Genomic DNA, 20,664 nt, shown 5'->3' with positions numbered 1-20,664 from the left:
AAAACCAATGAGTAATTTTATGCAGTCACGAAAGCTTTAATACTTGATTAGTCCATACATTGGCAGTTAATGTATTAGTTTAACGGTGAATCCAGCAGTGGATGATGTCTACGTTTTGATCAAAAGAATGACCCCTGAAGACGATGCCACACTACAGCCACAATAGCGAAGGCAGTGTGTAGACGTGTTAAAAAAAGACCCACGATAAATACATTTAAAGCATAAGCCGAGCACAAAGTAAGTGGAATACAAAGCATTGCTTTATGATGCAGAACTTTACGCTATGTGGAAATTAAAATTGTGGCTATACGGGGTAGGTGGGGCACTGCAGGGTCTTAGTTCTCCACTTATTTCGTGACACTTCGCTCATTCCCCAGGTTACACATGGAATAAGCGGAGTGTAGCGAAACAACCACGCCGAACTATCGTCAAAATATACGCACCCGTATTGTAAAGAGAGGGGCATTGCCTTGAGACATCTCGGAAGTTCACCAGCATTGATTAAAAGCAAGCCTTGACCTCTGATGGAGACACCACCGCTCAAGCAAACATGCAACGTTGGGCTAACGTTGGTATGCGGTTCGAACCATTTGCCTTTTGACGTTTCACGTTTACTGGGCGCATGTCGAAACCGGTCCAGAATGTTGCTTGTGCTGAATCAATCCTGCAAAAATGATACGGAATGCATGCATGTGATGGGTTGTGTAAGCAATACTTGCAACAACAACAAAAACAACAACAAAAAACATGTGCAGAGACGGATATACGAAGGAGAGATTATTTGCTAATTTATTCTCCCTAAACTCGCGTCTTTGTGTTGCTCGAGTAATTTTATCCGGACTATACATGGGTCATGCATGTCACGGGTGTGTTTACTCAAAAGGCTGAGATGCGCATCACCATTATATGACGACCTGAGCGGAGTTTTTACTCGAAAACCTGCAACGGATCTTTCGGCAATGAGGAATGGATTCGTTAAACAAAACCACAAGGTTCAGGACTTTAACTTTAAAGTTATTTTTTTAAACGGTAATATTACGTTTGGAAACGGTGCGTGAGCAGACGCAATTAAATACAACTCCACTGCTGGATGACTACCTTACCAAGTCGGCCCCATCTCTCCACGATCCACAATTCAAGTAGCCACACGTTCAATACATTCGTCCATAACACCGTGCCATTAAAAGGAAAACGATATTTCATGGGCGACGTTTCGGCCAATGTCCCCTTTTAGTAGCACATGCATCGAGAGAGGCCACAGACAGACGGCGTGAATCAGAGTTGGAGACTGCAATCAGTGATCCGCAGACTACCTGCTGGATCTCCTCTCTGTTTCAAAGAACAAATTTGATCTCAGGTCTTCGTTCATCTACCAGCTTCACATTCCCTATTGCCGTACAAAAACCGGAGGAAGGGCCTTTGCTATTGATGCCCCCAAGGTCTGGAATGCTATTGCCAATAACTGCAACTTGAATCACTAGCTATGAGATCTTCACTCAAAACTGCTCTAGAGGAGTTGTACACCCCTAGCTGCCACTGCTATTCAGTGGCCTAAAATAAAATAAAATGTTTCGCTCCGGATGACCGCTGCAAAGTATTATCTGTATTTTGATTTAGTGTGCTGATCTTAAAGGTGCATTGAAAAATGTGATACTCTGACTGATGCTTCTGTTGTTTGTGGAGTGACTCATGCAGCCAGCTATGGCTCTAGGGTTTGGTGTTACATGTTGTTTATGTAGTTTATTGTTTAAAATGCGGTCACAGTTCCTATGATCACTGTTACATTGCATTTATGGCTTTATTTTGGTGATTTCTAAAAGTGGTTTGGTTTGGCCATGTTTTTGTTTATTGTAGTACGGAGTTAGACTGATGGCCTTAATCTAAGTTTTCTTGTTGTTGTTGATTGACTTGCATCCCACTGGGATTTTTTGCACACAGAGTTGGTGTACGGTGCTTTTTCTGGAATATTTTGCTGTATTTTTCCTGGATTTTCTGTTTGCACAGTCACATAGTCACTTTAAGAAGTTTTCTTGTTCATGTTTTAGTTTTTTTGTGTTGCGGTTGCACCCGATTCAAGAGCCGAATGGTTCACAGGGCTATACCAAATAAATGAAAACTATGAAACTACTCTTTGGTTTTTCGTTTTTTTCGGTAAAGTCACGTAGAAATAAGAGTAATTGCTGCAGTCACGAAAGCGTCAAATCAAGTTTGAACTATGAAACTATGAATGAAATGAATGAATGGATTCGGCTCCGGGCTCCGTGAAGTGGTGGCTCCGTTCCACGTGTTCCGTCCCTCCCAACGCCGGCGCCCCACAGTTCTCCATGCTGGATGCCGGCCGAGTCATCATCGGTCTCACAATCAACACCTACATCATCCTCCTCCTCCTCATCCTCCTCACCATCACCACCACCTCATCGCCTCGCAGGTAAGGCGACAACACAGACGCGCAACAACAACAACAAAAAACGGCAAACACCGCGCCTAGGAGACTCGCACTGCATCCGCCGTCTTGGCCAACATGTCTGCTCTGTGCAACGGGGGCTGTGTCCCTGCTGCTGCTGTGTGTACTCCGTGTCCCTGCTGCTGTGTGTACTCCGTGTCCCTGCTGCTGTTGCTGTGTGTACTTCGTGTCCCTGCTGCTGTGTGTACTCCGTGTCCCTGCTGCTGCTGCTGTGTGTACTCCGTGTCCCTGCTGCTGCTGCGTGTACTCCGTGTCCCTGCTGCTGTTGCTGCGTGTACTCCGTGTCCCTGCTGCTGCTGTGTGTACTCCGTGTCCCTGCTGCTGCTGTGTGTACTCCGTGTCCCTGCTGCTGCTGTGTGTACTCCGTGTCCCTGCTGCTGCTGTGTGTACTCCGTGTCCCTGCTGCTGCTGCGTGTACTCCGTGTCCCTGCTGCTGTGTGTACTCCGTGTCCCTGCTGCTGCTGTGTGTACTCCGTGTCCCTGCTGCGTGTACTCCGTGTCCCTGCTGCTGCTGTGTGTACTCCGTGTCCCTGCTGCTGCTGCTGTGTGTACTCCGTGTCCCTGCTGCTGTGTGTACTCCGTGTCCCTGCTGCTGCTGTGTGTACTCCGTGTCCCTGCTGCTGCTGCGTGTACTCCGTGTCCCTGCTGCTGCTGTGTATACTCCGTGTCCCTGCTGCTGTGTGTACTCCGTGTCCTTGCTGCTGCTGTGTGTACTCCGTGTCCCTGCTGCTGCTGTGTGTACTCCGTGTCCCTGCTGCTGCTGCGTGTACTCCGTGTCCCTGCTGCTGCTGTGTGTACTCCGTGTCCCTGCTGCTGCTGCGTGTACTCCGTGTCCCTGCTGCTGCTGTGTATACTCCGTGTCCCTGCTGCTGTGTGTACTCCGTGTCCCTGCTACTGCTGTGTGTACTCCGTGTCCCTGCTGCTGTGTGTACTCCGTGTCCCTGCTGCTGTGTGTACTCCGTTTCCCTGCTGCTGCTGTGTGTACTCCGTGTCCCTGCTGCTGTGTGTACTCCGTGTCCCTGCTGCTGCTGTGTGTACTTTGTGTCCCTGCTGCTGCTGCGTGTACTCCGTGTCCCTGCTGCTGCTACTGCTGTGTGTACTCCGTGTCCCTGCTGTTGCTGTGTGTACTCCGTGTCCCTGCTGTTGCTGTGTGTACTCCGTGTCCCTGCTGCTGCTGCTGTGTGTACTCCGTGTCCCTGCTGCTGCTGTGTGTACTTTGTGTCCCTGCTGCTGCTGCGTGTACTCCGTGTCCCTGCTGCTGCTACTGCTGTGTGTACTCCGTGTCCCTGCTGTTGCTGTGTGTACTCCGTGTCCCTGCTGTTGCTGCGTGTACTCCGTGTCCCTGCTGCTGCTGCTGTGTGTACTCCGTGTCCCTGCTGCTGCTGTGTGTACTTTGTGTCCCTGCTGCTGCTGTGTGTACTCCGTGTCCCTGCTGCTGTGTATACTCCGTTTCCCTGCTGCTGCTGTGTGTACTCCGTGTCCCTGCTGCTGTGTGTACTCCGTGTCCCTGCTGCTGTGTATACTCCGTTTCCCTGCTGCTGTGTGTACTCCGTGTCCCTGCTGCTGCTGCTGTGTGTGCTCCGTGTCCCTGCTGCTGCTGTGTGTACTCCGTGTCCCTGCTGCTGTGTATACTCCGTTTCCCTGCTGCTGCGTGTACTTCGTGTCCATATTAAGTCGCTCTCAGCCGTAACCCAGCTGTGCCTGATGTGTTTTCGGGTTTTGGGTTCTGCATGATGTCCCAAGCGGATTGCGAGCTTCAGTAAGTGGAGCAACCCCAATGTCCGACGGTTCGAGCCAGTAAGCATGCAACAACGTTGGTCCACAACGTCAACCCAACGTCGGTACAACGTCAGCCAACGTCGTTGGGAGCTTCTTTTGAGTTCACAGTGCACGTTAGCGACTCCGCAAGTTGCTTGCCGTTCCTGGGTAAGCTCACCAGCGCGTGGTGCGAAACGTCGGACATCGTCGCGCTGAGCAAAACGCGCGGGCACAACAATCCCGACAAAACGCCTTGAGAGCTCCAATACACAGAGCGGTGTTCTTTACTCACATTCAGAAGGGGTGGAGATGGATGGGGGGGGGGGTCACGTTCGCCGATAAGACGTCGTCGGTGTAAGGAGGGACCGACACACGTTTGGAACCATTGTTGGGTTTGACGAGCAGCACGAGGATGATGATGATGATGGTGGGGGGGGAGGCGGTGTTTTCACACACGTAGTGTCTTGTCGGGAGCCGCACTAAAGGCCACCAGTGGCCACGAGGGCCTTGCAATAAGGAACACTGGCGAACAACACCAACAACACCAAACGCCGTCCTAAACGCTTTCACATATTCGCCAGGGTCCGTGATGGGGGGGGGGCTCCATTGTGCGTGTGTCACGCTGGCGTGCTCCATCCACTCCATTCATCCCTTACCAGGGGGGTCGTCGTGAGCAAGAGCATGGCCGAGAGTGGCCCTGCGCGGTCACGTTGTGGGGAGCGGTGGCGCTGTGGTTAGCGCTGTCGGTGCACGAGCGCGCGCGCTTACGCGCGCGCGCCACGAACCCGACGACCCAAGTTCCACGACCGATCTCGACAGTGACGGGGAATGTTTGAACCCAACCGGTTATGGGCCTCACCTAGTTCGATTGAAGCCTTAAAGTGGGTACCTGCTGCGGTGTGTACTAAAACAAAGCATCAACACTGGGGGAGACAAATTGAATCCGGGCGTGTTTGTGCGTATTGCATGTGTTGACCTTTTTTCGTACCGTACGCTGCCAACCGTGCCGATCGGAAGCGCGGTGCTAATCGGGCAACACCCACACCTTGGCGTGGCGTGCACTTTTCCCCAACAAGCATGTCAATGCTACACCGGAGGATCTTTGTCTTCGTGTGGCCACGTGGGGAGGAGGGGTGGCGCAGTGGTTAGCGCCGCACTGCACCAAGAAACCGGCGGCCCGAGTTCGATTGCCGCTCACGACCAATTGTAACGGATGGGCTAGAACCACGTCCACCACCAAGGGGAAGGAAAAAAAATCGCAGGGGATGAAGGCCCGGCTGGCTAAGCAGAACGCTGCAGCGTAGCGAGCTTTCAGATGCGCTGCTTCTGCGGCCGTCTGGAACTCTCTTCCTTCCGATATTCAGAAGCAAATTTTAAGTCGTCTCGATTGAAAACTCATTGCTTCAGAACTGCTCTTTTGTGTTTAGTTTGTTGCCCTTCTCCCCCCCCCCTCCACGCACCTCCGATTAGCACGGTTGGCTACGTACGGTGCGAAAGAAGTTCAATATACGTTCAGAGCAAAGCATCCCCCCTGTCTGTCCCTACGACTCGTGGATGTGAAGGGGTGGGAGGGGGGGTGCTGGTCACCCACCCCCGCGTGTGCCATGCCGGCCTTCACATGTGCTACTCGCTAACAGTACTTGCCCCAACAGCTTGTTAAGTCTATACGGGGGATCTTTGTATTTGGGGAGCACGTGCGCTGACGGGTCACATGACTCGCTCGCTCCGTGGTGATTGACGGCTACGGGAGCGTGCCACGTGACACGGGTCAGAGTTGTGACCTGGGTGGGAGCAGAGATTTAAGTTATCGTTCAGATTAAAGTCGCGTCATTTATTCATTTGAGCGTTCCGATTTATATTGTAATTACAACTTTAACGTTATGTTATTTATTGAAGTTGTTCAGCCAGTCGGGGCCTTACTTTTGTGTCTGAATTAGACTTCTATAGTTGACTCGGCCCTCGATGAGTGTCTGGTTCGGTGCGTGAGACAAAGGTGGTGCAGGCTACACAGACTCCCGTGTGTGTGCTGTGCCAGCCTTCATAGCTGCTCGTTTACAGCACTGGCCCCAACAGTCTGATTAGGCTATACGGGGGATCTTTTGTCTTGCGTGGCCACATGGAGTGTCTGTGCAACGCCACGGTAACTATTTCGCAGCTATAATAATAGGGTTTTCCCCTTTTTTCTGGCAACAAAACTGAAACCTTTTTACAAGGATTAATGTCTGCATTAACCACAATACCTGCAGCCTTTTGGCGTCATCTGGTCGATCACCAATTGGGTCGAGGCTCAAAAGAAAGCCGTCCCTTGGTGTGGACCAATCAGTTTCAACGACAATGCATATATTATCATAGTATGTTTTTTTGTTTGCATTTTGACTGCAGGTATTGTGGTTGATGCAGACATTGATCCTTGTAAAAAGGTTTCAGTTTTGTTGCCAGAAAAAAGGGGAAAAACCCTATTACATTTTGGTACTGGCAAAGGAGGTTTAATGATATTTTGCAGCTATTAACGATGTCACCGAATGTCATCAACTCGTCATCCCCATTAGCCATGGTAAACTAAAACTAAATTTTACCAGGTAAGGCCCACTGACCTACAGAAGTGACCTGGCCACAAACGATAGCTCAACGAACTGGGTTATGTAGAAATATATAGCAGCCAAATACTCTAAACACATGATTGTAAATGTGGAGGGAAAACCAGAGGACCCGGAGAAAAATCCATCCGACCAGGGGGAGAATATGCAAATATACATGCGTCAGGGTCGGGATCAATCCCACGACCCCCGACATACCAGGTGAGGTATTTAACTTCTCGCCATCGTGGCACCCAATGATCTGGCCATTGAAGACCTCAAGCTGTTGAAAACTCTCACGGTCACGCAATGCAAGAATAAATCCAGCTCCTGCACATAAGCTGATATCATCGCTCCATCTCCGCCATAGATGTTGCTCTCGGGCTTGCTCCCTCCTTTGGCTACCACTCTGTCATTAGTCTCGATCACCGGTCATCATCCCTTGTCGAAGAGCGTGGATACAATGTACTGCCAGTGCAAAATTACACTCAAGCATGTTACTCCTCTATCGTTCGTGTGAACAATTAACTGTACGTTTAAAAAAAATATACGAATAAAACAACAATGTTACGTATTGACGTAATGATATACCGCGTTACGAAAACCTGGGGTGGAGTGGTGGCACAGCGGGTAGCACACTGAACCGTGGACCCGGCGATACAAGTTGGATTCCAGGCCACGGCTAACATCAGTGTATTTCGCGAATGCTTTTACACGTGACTGTCATACAGTTAGAGCGCCAGATATGAAAGTTAAAATTAATAAAAAAAAATATTTTCAAGCTAATATCAGTGGTGAGTGATATCTGAACCGTCCCTCTTCCATCCAAATCCCCTGCCCATTCTACCAACCCACGCTGAGCAGCCTGGAGATGAATTGATGAACAACGAGCTGTACATATATTTATGTTGTATTGAGTTTTTTAGCCAGGCTGGCCAGGATTGAGCAAGGACATAGCGGAACTTTTCACCCAGGCTACTGGAGAGCACAGACTTAGATATTCCATGATTTAAACAAATACGTAACAAATATACAATTACGAATAAGAATTGTTGTACTGTACCATATTTTTTTACTTAAAATCGTATCAATGATTCTTGTACTGTCTGGGATACTCTTTACAGTGTAGTATCAGAAGCAAAATCTGAATTTTAAGTTAAAGAAAATACATAAGTCATCAATGCTCAGTGTGTGAAATTTGGGGCAATTGTATATCTCAATGTGACTCAGCCAAAAATGAATGTGGGTGTCTTATGTGTTCAGCATTTCTAATGGAGGCACGTCATCGTTCCAGAGGGCATGGTCCTGGCCCCACCAAAAAAAGGCACTGTCAGCCTCAGTAGGTGCTCTCTTATAACACTTGTCCTGACACGCTCCAAAGGAGCACCTGATTGTATCTGCACGTGACTGTGCATGGGGGCAAAGTGGTTTATGCTGCGCCATGATTGCCTGTGATCTAGGCTCGATTTCCGGTGATGCACAACATCAGTTGGCAGGTGGTGTCTGAGCCTGACATGATCCTCTCCTAGGTCAATGAGGATTTACATTAATACCTGATGAGTTATTTGATCATAAGCACTTTTGAGACAAAGGGGGTCAAGTATGGTGGTGACTACACCACCCCATCATCTTCCATGCTGGCCGTAAGTAGGTGGTGGGCAACAGCACTTGCTTATGGGGTCTGTAATAAGGCATTAGGGGACATTTTAAATGGGTGTTTCTCCGTGGCTTATAAATAAATATAATTAACTCGATTATCTGTGAGTGGATGAACAGGGCTGCAGATTAACTGCGTCCGTGGAACATTCAATTCAATATTTTTACGCATAAGCTGGTTCTGTCATTCACCTATCTTCACTCGTTGAGTGATTCAGTGCCCACCTGACTCTAAATGTCAACAAGGAAAAATATGAGAATCGGCTAAACGCACTTTCGGCGCACTACATCAAACAGGTGGAACGCATCGTGAAGCCGTGTTCACTGCGGGCGATCTTTCAAGGCCACGAGTGGTTCACACTCGTTGTTCTTCCCCCGCACCTCAGTTTTAGCGCGGTTGGCTACGAACGCTGTGAAAGAAGTTCAACATGCATACTTGTAGTCCTCTGAAATCGGCAGCTGGATCCACAACCAAGACATTGATTATTATAGTTGTTACTCGATTCATATTGAGGGCGCCGTGGTGGAGAGATGTTAACTCCCTCGCCTAGTATGCAGGAGGTCGTGAGTTTGATCCCGACCTTGATGCCTGTATGTTTCTTTGGAGTTTGCGTGTTTTCCCCGTGGATGCATGGATTTTTCTCCCGGCCCTCCGGTTTTTACGTACACATTTAGAAACGTACACATTTAGAAACGTGCGTTTAGAATATTTGGCTGCTATACATTTCCACGTGATAAGCCACTCCGTTGAGCTATCATTTTGTGGCCAGGTCGCTTCTGAGCTACATAGCAGCTCAGTCGGCCTGACCTGGTAAAATAAAAAAAAATATTTTGTAGTTTATATCCAGAGTAAAGAAGCAGATTACCACGGATAATTTGAGAGTTGACTGTAGATTTGACTTCGCAGATCTCCGTTGGAGCACGGCCGAAGTGCGCATGGCAGAGACCTCCGACTCCTCTGTGAGGCAGAGATGCTTCAAGAAGATATCGGTGGAAGGCAACATAGGTGAGTGATTTTGTGTACCGTCTGGAGATGGTCACTTGTGAGTGCAGCTGATGTGGCATAATATCAAGCACGTCTGATTATCGCAGTTGGCCACGTACGGGTGCGAAAGCAGTTCAACATGCATATAACACACATGCATGCATATACATCCCCACGGTTGGCATGTTCTAATGAATTCACATCAAACACGCAGCCCTGCTTTATTTTGAATGTCATGTATTTTAATTGCTGACGTTCAGCCAATGCATTCGTCTTTGTTTTGGCAACGTTTAAACTTGCAATGGCAATATCACTTTCTTGGGGAAACGATATGCTGGCTCAGCCCATTGGTTGTCAAGTACTTTATTCGGTAATATTTGGTCTAAGTATTTTCTCCGACGCAACTGTGCTTTGTTTAAAACGGTTGAACAGTTAATCACCTTTGAACTTTATACCGAGCGCCAAGTGTGGCGTGTGATCAATATGTGCGCCGGGGGCACCGTCATTGATCGGCCTTCTATACACGTGTCACTTTTTTATCATTCAGGAATCTCTCACAGTACACAGCTCTGCCGCATGTTCACGGGTTGTAGCGCGAGTTGTTCGGCACGATGTCTGACCTCTTCGCTCCACGTGCTGGGAACGTATATAGAGTTAAATCTTTTTCCCGATGAAGCTCTCCGCACGAGGAGCCAATACGTCAGACATCGTACAGAGCAAAACGTGCGTTACAACCCTAAAAACACGTGGGAGCGATACACGTGAACGACGCTTGACGTTGCTCATGCTTGACGTCGCTCATGCTTGACGTCGCTGCTCTTTCTCTCCAGCGTGCGGGAAGTCAACGCTCGTGAAGGTGCTGCAGAAGTTACGCCCGAATTGGCACGTGGTCCCAGAGCCTCTGGAGAAGTGGCAGAACGTGGTGGGCAGAGAGTCTGGATCAATGGTACCGTGACCCCCCCCCCCTTCCCAGAAATCCTGGTCCTTACCCTCACGGGAGCGGAGAAGCATCCCCCTCACTGCAGGATGCAACTGGTCAAACTGGATTTGCAGCTCGTGCATAATTTAACCAATCTTTGTTCATGCTCAGCCCTCCTTAAGTCATCTAGTTAGTCCTACTCTATCTCTTAAGTTGCATTTGGAAGGCGTTAACAGTACGAATAAGAAAGAGAATATTAAACTCTGTAACGTTATAATGCCCTCACCTGCCCTTCTCGCTAGCCGGCCGAAATGGGGGCGGCATCTAACCTCCTGGGCTTACGTCTGGGCGACCCCAAGCGCTGGGCTTATACGTTCCAGACGTGGGCGACTCTGAGCCGTCTCCATATCGCTCTCGCTGCCAGCCACCCTCCCGAGCGTCACACAGTCTACGAGCGCTCGGTCTACAGCAATCGGTACGGAAGCCGACCGCTGGCTCAACCCATTGGTTGTCTCTTGTCGGTTCCTCCTCTTCCTCCTCCACCTCCCGCTCCTGGGCTGTGGCAGGATGTGGGGGGCAATCTCCTGCAGATGCTCTACTCGGACGCGTCGCGCTGGGCGTACACCTTCCAGACGCTGTCAGCGATGGGCCGAATACGTGCGCAGCTGAGCGTACCGCCCTCCGCACAGCCAGTACAAGTGTTGGAGCGGTCCATTTACAGCGATAGGTGTGTGCCCGTGTACACGCCACCTCCGGCGTGCTCGAGTTCGTTAATTTATTATCTTAAAATATATTAAATTACTCGATTGGGATTGTACGTTGCAATTATCTTTTACCTTACCGTGAAAACTTGCCAGGACTCTCCTAAAAATCGAGTCGTGAGACTCAATCGTGAGGCTCTCCTGGGTAAAGAAAAGCATGGTAATAATAATAATGAATGATATTATAAAGAATGTTTCAGCCAACTTTCCACCTTTTCTAAATTCCATGATTTACAAAGTCTAAAAGCTGCCGCGGCAACCGATTTACCGTCGCATATGGCGCACGTCAATGTTTATTATATTCTACAGTGTTCAGATACAGCCATGGCAGTTGAAACAGCGTTACAGTTGTAGCAGTGGACAAGTATTTTTTTTAAATCCCTTCATGCCTGTGTCCACCCAGCAGTTGGGTACACCACGATTAATCGATCGGCAGGTCACACATGCGGCGGGGTAAAAGTGTGGGTGCTCCCACCTCTTTCCGAGACATCTGTCAGTGGGGACGAGTAGGTGCTGAAATTTGAGGGCGCTTTGTTTCCTCTCACACAGCTTAAAGGCCGTGATCTGAACGTGGCTCTTTCACTCCAGCGCTGTCCTACCAGACAGTCTCGCCCCCCTTCACCTGATGAAGGCCGCTTGTGTTGTGGCCGAAACGTCGTGAGAATATTATTGTGTTATTTTATTTTATCAATTTATTATTTTATTCTCATTCTACGTGACTTTACCGAAAGAACCAAAGAAGAGGACAAATACTCTTCATAGATGCTTTCTAGATGTCCGTCCAGTGGCGGTCCTTCCGTCCACACAGGCGCGAGCAAGTAATAGCAGGGCTGCATAAAAATATTTTTGACCTTTCAGAGCACTCTATAAAAAGTCCTTTATTTCCAAGTCAGGTTCCGTGCAAGACACGTACTCGGTGTGACCTCTGTGCTTGTTGATGACGGCTTGGAGTTGCGTACACGCCAGTCGTTATGCTCGTCCGGGACGCTTACAGTCGCGCGGAATAATTTTGATGAGTGTTTTGACTAATTGACTTTCTTCCGAGAACTATGAGACCACTTGAATTATTCGCCGCGAAAGCATCGTTGCACAGCCAAGGGAGATTTTGCTCTCCAGAAGCCACTCCACATCTTTCATCGTCCCTCAAGTGTCATATCTGCTGTCCGACTCGTTGTCATGAGGATGTCAAGCTCGGGTTACCTGCCGTACTGGGAAAACAACTTTAGGAGTGCGCTCTTATGTCATGGCAATTGGGAGTACATTGTGGTACATTTTATACCATGGAAGTTATAGAATTTTGAAACGGTGGACATTTTTTTGGAAGTAACATTATCTGGTGTTTTGTTTTCCAAGAGAATGTGCTGTAACGTTGACTTGCAATCCAGCAGTGGTGTGAGGATGTTGCTCAGCACTTGCGCCAACAGTCTGTTAAGGCGATACAGGGGGGTCTTTGTGCCCCCAAGGTTAGATTAAAACGTCACAATGAGCAGCGTGGAGTTTTCTGACAGCTTTCATAAGTGGCGTGGCTTGAACATTTTTTTTGTTCATGCTCTACGTAACTAACTGTAAATGTTTTAAAGGCGGCATTGGATTTTTATTAAATTAAACTGTAATGAAAAACCCCACATTTGTATTGTTGTTCTAACTCAGTAAACTTTACATTCAATTGTTTTATTCGCCATGCTATTATTTAACTCCTTGTTGCAACGTTTACCGTGATGCAGCCACAAATTTGTGTCCAGCGCAAACCAGTGTTTTCATTTCCAGTAAATGCCAAGTTGAATACATACATTTTTTTGGTCAAAACCAAATGATTCCTTGAGATAATAACTCGTTCAATTGTAGGAAATATTTCAGAACGCGTGCAACTTGATTACAAACCCCGGCTAACTTTGTTAAAAAGAACCCCCCTCCGCACTTGTTTAAGAATAAGGACACGTGCGCAGATTTGATGAATGTGCTGCGCATTGAATTCGAACAAAAAAAACTAAAATATTCCACAATTTGCGGTACAACAGCATTCCGTTCTCGCCCGACAAACAAAAAAAACTTTATTTTCCTTTCGCCGATGCTCATGCCATCGCGCCACGCGTCGTCGATCGTTCCGTGTAAACGGAACGGTTTGCAAGCTGCCGCTGTGCTCCCTCGTGGCAGGTACGTGTTCGCCGCCAGCCTGCATGAGCAGGGCAGCATGAACGACACGGAGTGGGTGGTCTACCAGGAGTGGCAGGTACGGCGCGCAGTGCACGTATGTTTTTTGTATGTTGGACTTCTTTCGCACCGTAACGTAGCCAACCGTGCTAACTGGGGGTGCGGGGGAAGGACAAACTAAACACAAAAAGCAGTTCTGAAGAAATTCGTTTTCAATGGAGATGACTTAAAAGTGCATAGATCCATTGGCTTCCTAAAAGAAGAGCGTTCCAGACGGCCGCAGAAGCGCATCTGAAAGTGCGAGCAATGCGGTTATCGTCTTTGTTCAATGGCGAGCCAAAAGCCGCTGCTGCAAGGATGACTGGAGTCCTCATCGGGGTCAAAGGTCATAAATGCAATCGACAAGCAGGTCCATTTTTTTCTTTCTCCGCTTGCTTTGAGGTCCCCAAGAGGGAACTCATTGCGCTCATGTTGCTATAAGGTGTTGAAGCTCTCTTAATTGGGCTTGTAGTGATCTGCCCTAGATAGAGATCAGGGAATAAGAGCAGAACAGGACCTGCAGGCAGTAACGCACGGAGGCAGCAAGAGGAGTTGTGCCCCGCACAGTCGCGAAGAGCAAGGCATTGAGGAAGAATCAAGAAGGAAGAAGATCCATCCTCTCCTCCCCAACGGGGATGTTGTGAACAGCAATCATAATTTAGAGTTGTGATTTGTTTCAAGAATCGTATTTTTTTTGTCTTGTTTGTTTTCACCATCCCATGTCGTTTCTTCTTTGTTGTGAGACGGTCTCATCCTCGCCATCAGCCTCGCCGTGGCAGAATACAATGTGCACACATTTTGCGCCGATTTTAAAAGACTCGGATCCTTCAACGATTCAGTCAGTGTGTCGTGAGTGCGAGCGTTAAGTCATAATTCCATGGATCAATCCAACGTTCCATGCCTCGTACCTGCGGCTCTGTGTTCCAGCCTGTCTGACATAAGTATATCCATTTGACACAAGTGTAAAGCCTCTTGAGAAAAAAAGTTTTTCTTACATTAATAATAGTATAAACTTACAACGCGCACAGTATTGGCTCACCATCAAAGAGAGAGAGAGCGAGAACGACTCAGAGGCGTGAGGAACCACGGACAAGCAGCAAGGCGTCATGAGCTTAGCCGGTGGCAACAATTGCCCAAGCTCTGCAGTTCTCTGTATATAATCGTGTTATCAGTCCGTATAATGCATGTTTACACTTAAAAGGAAACCGGAGCACCTGGAGAAACCCCACGCGTGCGAAGGGAAACAACTTTCCCGTACCGAACGGAACAGGTGGAGTCCGCATTTTTGTTGCCGTCCTGCGATGAATCGCGCACGTGATGACGGTACAGTACGAGACAATAACAGTGACGTCGTAGCAGCAAATTGCTGAGAAAGGTTCAAAGGTTTCGTTCGGAGTGCGGTTCTGTCAATTATTTGTCGTGAAAACCCGAGGTCGGGAGAAGGGGGGGGGAGCCGTTGTGCAAACCGCGTCACGTGAACCCTGTACCCCGGGCGGTGTGCCTCCAACGTGTGTTGTTTGCGTTTTGGCAGGGCTGGCTGCTTTCGGAGTTGGACAAACGCGTCGAGCTGGATGGAATGGTTTATCTTCGCGCCGAGCCGGAGGTCAGCGGTTCCAGCGGTTCCACGAACACGATACGCCCAAGTTGCGCTCGCGAGTCGGATACGCGTGCGAGCGGAGGGACGTTGCGTCAACTTTAACCTTTTAATTACGTCTTGTACCTTGTAAGGGCCATCATCTTCAGTTACGTGCACATTTTTTCGACTTTGACATTCCGAATTGAGAATTTGCACAAAGCACACGTAATGATGCAATGTGCATTATGCAATCGTTACAGAAAGTTCCTGTAGCATCAGATGTTATCTTTATCTTGATCTACACTGGGCCTTTCATTGTAATAATTGGAGTGTATATGCATTTGACAGTTTACCCGCTGGATGAAGGCCTCACCGTGCTGTGTCAGTCGTGGGGTTGTTTGACCATACTTCACCATGCTGGTCAGTGGGCCAAAGATCGGTTTAGCTACGATGCATTAATTATTTAAGCCGAAGCCGGGAATCAAACTTCTCCCTTTTGTGAGTAGGATGAATAAAATACGATGCAAACCATCAGTCTTATAACCTTGCAAGTTTATCGCTTATAATCATCATTATTATTATTATACAAATGCTGTCAGACCATAAGTAATTACACAATTATACAAACTGTAAAAACAAGGTGATGTCACCACTATCCTGTAAAATACTCCAGAAAATAGCTAATGGCTGTCTACTTAGAACGTTTGTCAGGAAGTAAAATGTAATACATTATGAGCAACAACAATATTGTGAGCAAAAAGAGTCATGACATGACGATCCAAATCAAGCGGTATGGCGACACTGCGATATATATCGTACCTCTGATTTCCCGCACCTACCATTAGCGTGCTTTGGCTATGTCCGACGTGCAACAAGTTCAGCATGCTTGCATGCACATCGTACGGTACCAGTATATTCCCGGGTAAACATGGAACATTGGGCCAACGTTTGTGCAAAAAAAAAAAAACCGGTTCCAACCACGTGCCAACGTTGGCCCAACTTTGCACCTCGACCGGGTTGTGTCGTCGGATAGCAGCACCATTTCTCTGTCGCAGCACTTGCCCACGCAGTCGGTGCGACCGAACTGAGCGGGATGTTCGGCTTGTGCGCAGGCTTGCCTGGCGCGCATGCGAGTGCGGAATCGGGAGGAGGAGCGAGGCGTGGGGCTGGAGTACCTCGACGCGCTGCACAAGCGGCACGAGAACTGGCTGGTGGATCGCACAACCGTGTACGTGCGAGGTCGCTGATCGGGGGGCGGGCGAAGACATTTTAAGTGAATCGCGACAAGAGTGGTGGTACGGGTCCACTGGTGAAGGGAGATAATACCAGGTTGGGGCATTGGGTCGGCACTGCTGAGAGCACGCGTTCAAATCCGGGTTCAACGTGTGTTGAAATCTCGTTCTCAGGTGTAGTGAGCAGGTGGTCTCTGCCTGGTAATCGTTTTTTTCAATCCACTGCTGGGATGAGGGCCTCCCTTATTCTGTTCGGGTTGTCGGGGTTATTTGCCCATACTTCACCATTCTGGTCTGGTGGGTTGGTGAAGGTGGGGAGCGGAGTATGGTACAGTCCTGCATCGTGGGGCTACATTGTCAGCAGAGGGCAATCCATTGTTGTACTATACTTATGCCCAGAGTCTATGTTCCTCGCCTTCACCAATGCGCACCGACTAGCACAATGACGTATGGCCAAGTAACCCTCACGACCTGCATGGCTTAGCGAGGGCCCTCATCAAGCTGTGAATGAACAAAAAATCTGTTCACGTACAGAATGACATCTTCTGCTGTAGTCGAGCCAGCCTTTAGCCGATTGGAAGTCTGGGCGCAACTGCTGAGGGGGGAAGTGAAGTGAAAACGGAGTTGTCTACGGGGGTTGTCTGCAGTGGCGGTCGTTGCTATTTTGGATCTGATGACACATGCCCGAGCATTTCCCCCTGCCACTGAATTTGCAATTCTATTGTTAACTTGCCGATCGGCCAGTCCACTGCCAGTCCACCGCTGGACGAGGCCCTCCCCATGCCGCGCAGGTCATCGGGGTTATATGACCCCTTCTTCACTGCGCTGGACAGTGTGATTTGGTGAAGGTGGACTTTGCTGCATTGATAAGATGAGAACGAAAACATAAGGAAATATAAATTAAATTAAACTGATTTCCTAGCTTGAATCAGCATGCAGGACAGCTCGTTGTTTACAGGCCTGAGCCAGCTTTATGTTTACATTCCTATGACAGCGGCAGGTTTATGCATAAGACAGCCAAAACATTCATAATAAAGTAGAATTTCTCTAATAGTCTCCATGATTAGTTAAATATACAAGTGTCTGCTCACCCGTAACGTGCTAACAGTTCTGATTAATGTGTTTCCATGGCCCCTATATCCCTGGTGGAAAACGGTGGGCTGCCAAACATCTGCTAAATTTACACATGCAAGGGCAGAATCCCTTAGAAACATGAGCAATCAAAGGGCGAGTTCTCTCCTTGGGTTTAGATTTGGAAAGCGTCGTCGTAACATTCAGGGTGATGTGATCAAAAAAATCACCCGGGATGCTCCCGGTCTCTTCAGAGCTCGGAAATTAAGCCGAGTTGAGCCTGGACATTGCCTGGATGGGCGATTGCTGCAGGGCAACATTGTGGACAGCAGATAACGGTGCAGCAAAATCCGTTATTGCACTGTATTTATATGCTCCCAGTCTTCGTCAACCCACACTGACCAGTGTGGTGAATTATGGTCAAATAGAAAAGAGTGGCTGTTAATACTTATTATTATGTGGTCTGCGAATCAGCCCACCATCATACAATTAATTCAGGAGTCTCCCCTTTTCTCGACCTTGTTTACATTGTGAAACATGCAATGTTCTTAGACAATTATCCGGTGCCATGTTGTGCTGTTCCGTTCAATTTTCAAGAAACCATATATATTTTAATTGTCGCAAGGCCCGGCACAATTGCGCTCTGCTGTTGCTTTTACAAAGAAAAGCCGTTCTCACTCAGACGACAGGGAAACAGTGCATTACGATGTTCATTGTGGAGTGAGGAAGACAAGGCAGCACAACTTAAAATCGGGGGAAGATAAAGAGGCAACCCGTGGTGGCACTGCTGCGTTTGGTTTTCGCGGTTGTGCCACAGTTCTCGGATGCCTTTTCCTAGTCGTGCCGCGTGTTGTTCGGCACGATGTTACGACAATTCGCTTCCATACCGATCAACCCCCTTATCAGTGCCTTACCTTATTACAGACCAATTTAGACCTTATTGGTCACCCTGTGCCCTTATACATCTCAACATTCATCCTACAAAGTCCCATCACAAGGGAGAAACACAAAGACAAAAACATTTTTTTGCCCGTATTGAAACTGCTGTACGCCATATGGATTTGAAAACTCAATTTCCCTGTACAAGAATACGGGGTGAACCGCATGGGTTGACACGGCATGATGATGATGATGATGCATCTCCACTGGTTTCAAATGTTCTACCTCGTCAACGCTCACAAAAAAACACTTTATTTTCATGTCAACTGCCTGCCAAGTCCACCCCTTATCAGTGTCCTACCTTTGTACAGACCAGTTCAGACCTTATTGGTCACCCCGTGCCCTTCTAAATCTCAACGTTTATCCTACAAAGTCCCATCACAAGGGAGAAACACAAAGACATGTTTTTTTTGCCCGTATTGAAACGGCTGTACGCCGTATGGACCTGAAAACTAAATTTCCCTGTACAAGAATACGGCGTAAACCGTATGGGTTGACAGCTGTGGATGGTTAACTGGCACCTCGACAATTCTCTCTTTGCAGGGTCCATCACCCGTGCAGCAGTGACACTCCCGTCTTGGTGCTCGATGCCAACCAGGACTTTGAGTCAAACGAGGAACTTCAGGCTGAGCTTATCAACCAGGTGAGATGCTTTGCGGTCCTTTTCTGCCACGCGGGGGGGGGGGGGGGTACGTTGCGTTTGTGCGTGTGTAAATATTGTGTACGTTTGGGTGTTTCGTCGGTGGAATAGTGCAAATGGCATAAAGCCTCTTTGTCCAGATGTTTCTTCCCACTCGTTGTAGGCCCGGCACCCAGGTATAGTTTGCAGCGTGTACTCACTCAATCACTGTGCCCCCGAGTGTTGATCTTGTTTTCGTCCTTATTGTAAAAAACAATTGATTGCAGTAGCATTTATGGAGTTTCTGACCTTGAGTTCTACGTCCTGTACAGGATACATGTACGTACACACGTTCTTCATACTTATCAGATAATCATGGGCCCTTTAAATTACATTGAAATGCAGCGTTAATATAAAAAATATAATTTAGTACATTTCGTATTTGCGCCGTACATATACCACAGGGCTATCAAGAAGGCACTGATTCAGTTTGCAGGACTTCCACGGTAGGTGGCGATGTTTTCTGTGTGTAATTTCTTTTTTCTCTCAAAATTAGACCACGACACTGACACACAATGGCCTTCTCTTTTCAAATTATAACCGGGGCATCGCTAACTTCCACTGTGAAACGGATGGCTCGAATTTTTATGATTAACGCACCCTGCGGTAATAACCAGGGTGACTTGCCGGATGCAAACCACAAACGCTGGGCCTTGTCACCACCCCTGCCGTGTTGTTAGCAAACGCCCTGATTTTGAAAACAAGCACACAGAAATTCGCAGTCCATACAAATGTTAATATATTATATATTTTTGTTTCTATCTACGTGACTTTACTGAAAGAACCATGAAGAGATAACACCGATTATGGATTTTACTTGTGTATCTCAGCTGTCACATTCTTTTTTTTGTTGGCTCCACAAGTGAACGTGTACACTGGTTTCCTGGTGTGTAGTGCAGTAAAGCTGAAAGAGGAAATTGTCATTGGCCTTGCTGATGCTCATTATACCACGTTGTTTGCATCACATTAGTCGAATGTGCCTCAACTTGACATCATATACTTCACGACCACTCCTGTAAGCAACTAATCGCTTAACGACGTGCCTCCATAGAGCCCAATGTGTTCGCTTACCAACCATTCCCCTGCTAACGATGGGCTGTTGTAGGAAGAGTAAATATTAATGCATTAACCATGTTCCTTGTAATATTGTTTCTTGTATCTTTATGTATTAATATAATTGTATAAATATTGTATGTATTAATATAATTGTATAAATATTGTAAAGTACGTTTTTGGGTGAACTTTCGATGCTATCAGAACGAATTAAGCCTTTTAACATGCATTTCCGATACTTGCTTAACCAAATCACTTAATGATCGGTTTCATGGAACCAATTACCATTGAGGGCTTCTCCTCGACTTGCAACTCTCACAACCAGGAAAATATTATCTTGTTGATATTTGTTGCAATCAAACAATAATGATGCACGCTGGCGATTTAAAGTGTTACATGGTGAGTTATGTGGGCACAAGGTGAATTACAACGCTAAACAGATTTTCCTTTTGCACAGATTGAAGACTTTTTAGACAAGATATGAAATTTCTGCTTATCGAGAATGGCAGCGATGGTGTAAATCGTTTCAAGAAATGGTCAAATTTTCAACTGGTGCCGAGCACGCTCTCAAAGGTGGAAGTAGATTTACACGATATTTGCACTTCATGAGTTATTTATATTTCCTGAAATAAAAAAAATATTTATACTAAGTGCCCCCTTTGAAAAAAAAACAGATGTTAAGTTTACCATTGACATTGTAAGTTGGTGTACCAGTATTATAAATGAACTTGTTGGTTATTCTAATATCTTAAAAGTGTGAACATTTTTTGCTTCAGTGTATTGTATATGCATTTCACACTGCTTG

At 47.4% G+C, this 20,664-nt stretch overlaps 1 protein-coding gene across 2 annotated transcripts; it reads left to right on the top strand.

Annotated features, from left to right (window-relative positions):
• Window positions 1–2,267: 2,267 nt before the first annotated feature.
• On the top strand, window positions 2,268–20,603 carry LOC116944933 (deoxycytidine kinase 2-like). Of its 2 annotated transcripts, none has more exons than XM_032958883.2 (9): window positions 2,268–2,428; window positions 9,362–9,460; window positions 10,270–10,385; window positions 10,661–10,833; window positions 13,274–13,349; window positions 14,841–14,912; window positions 15,998–16,113; window positions 18,671–18,770; window positions 20,317–20,603. In XM_032958883.2, exons 1-9 carry the CDS (start codon window positions 2,332–2,334, stop codon window positions 20,341–20,343), a joined length of 876 nt encoding a protein of 291 aa, XP_032814774.1. In that variant the 5' UTR covers window positions 2,268–2,331; the 3' UTR covers window positions 20,344–20,603. The 2 variants fall into 2 exon arrangements, with proteins under 2 accessions (XP_032814774.1, XP_032814775.1); XM_032958884.2 differs by lacking the exon at window positions 10,661–10,833 and adding an exon at window positions 10,925–11,085 and having other exon boundaries at window positions 2,272–2,428.
• The last annotated feature ends 61 nt before the right edge of the window (window positions 20,604–20,664 follow it).

This window comes from Petromyzon marinus, chromosome 22 (assembly GCF_048934315.1).
Source record: "Petromyzon marinus isolate PM22_M1 ecotype Great Lakes invasive population chromosome 22, UKy_Petmar_22M1.pri1.0, whole genome shotgun sequence".
NCBI classification, from domain to species: Eukaryota; Metazoa; Chordata; class Hyperoartia; order Petromyzontiformes; family Petromyzontidae; genus Petromyzon; species Petromyzon marinus.
This window is presented reverse-complemented; position numbering and strand designations above follow the sequence as displayed.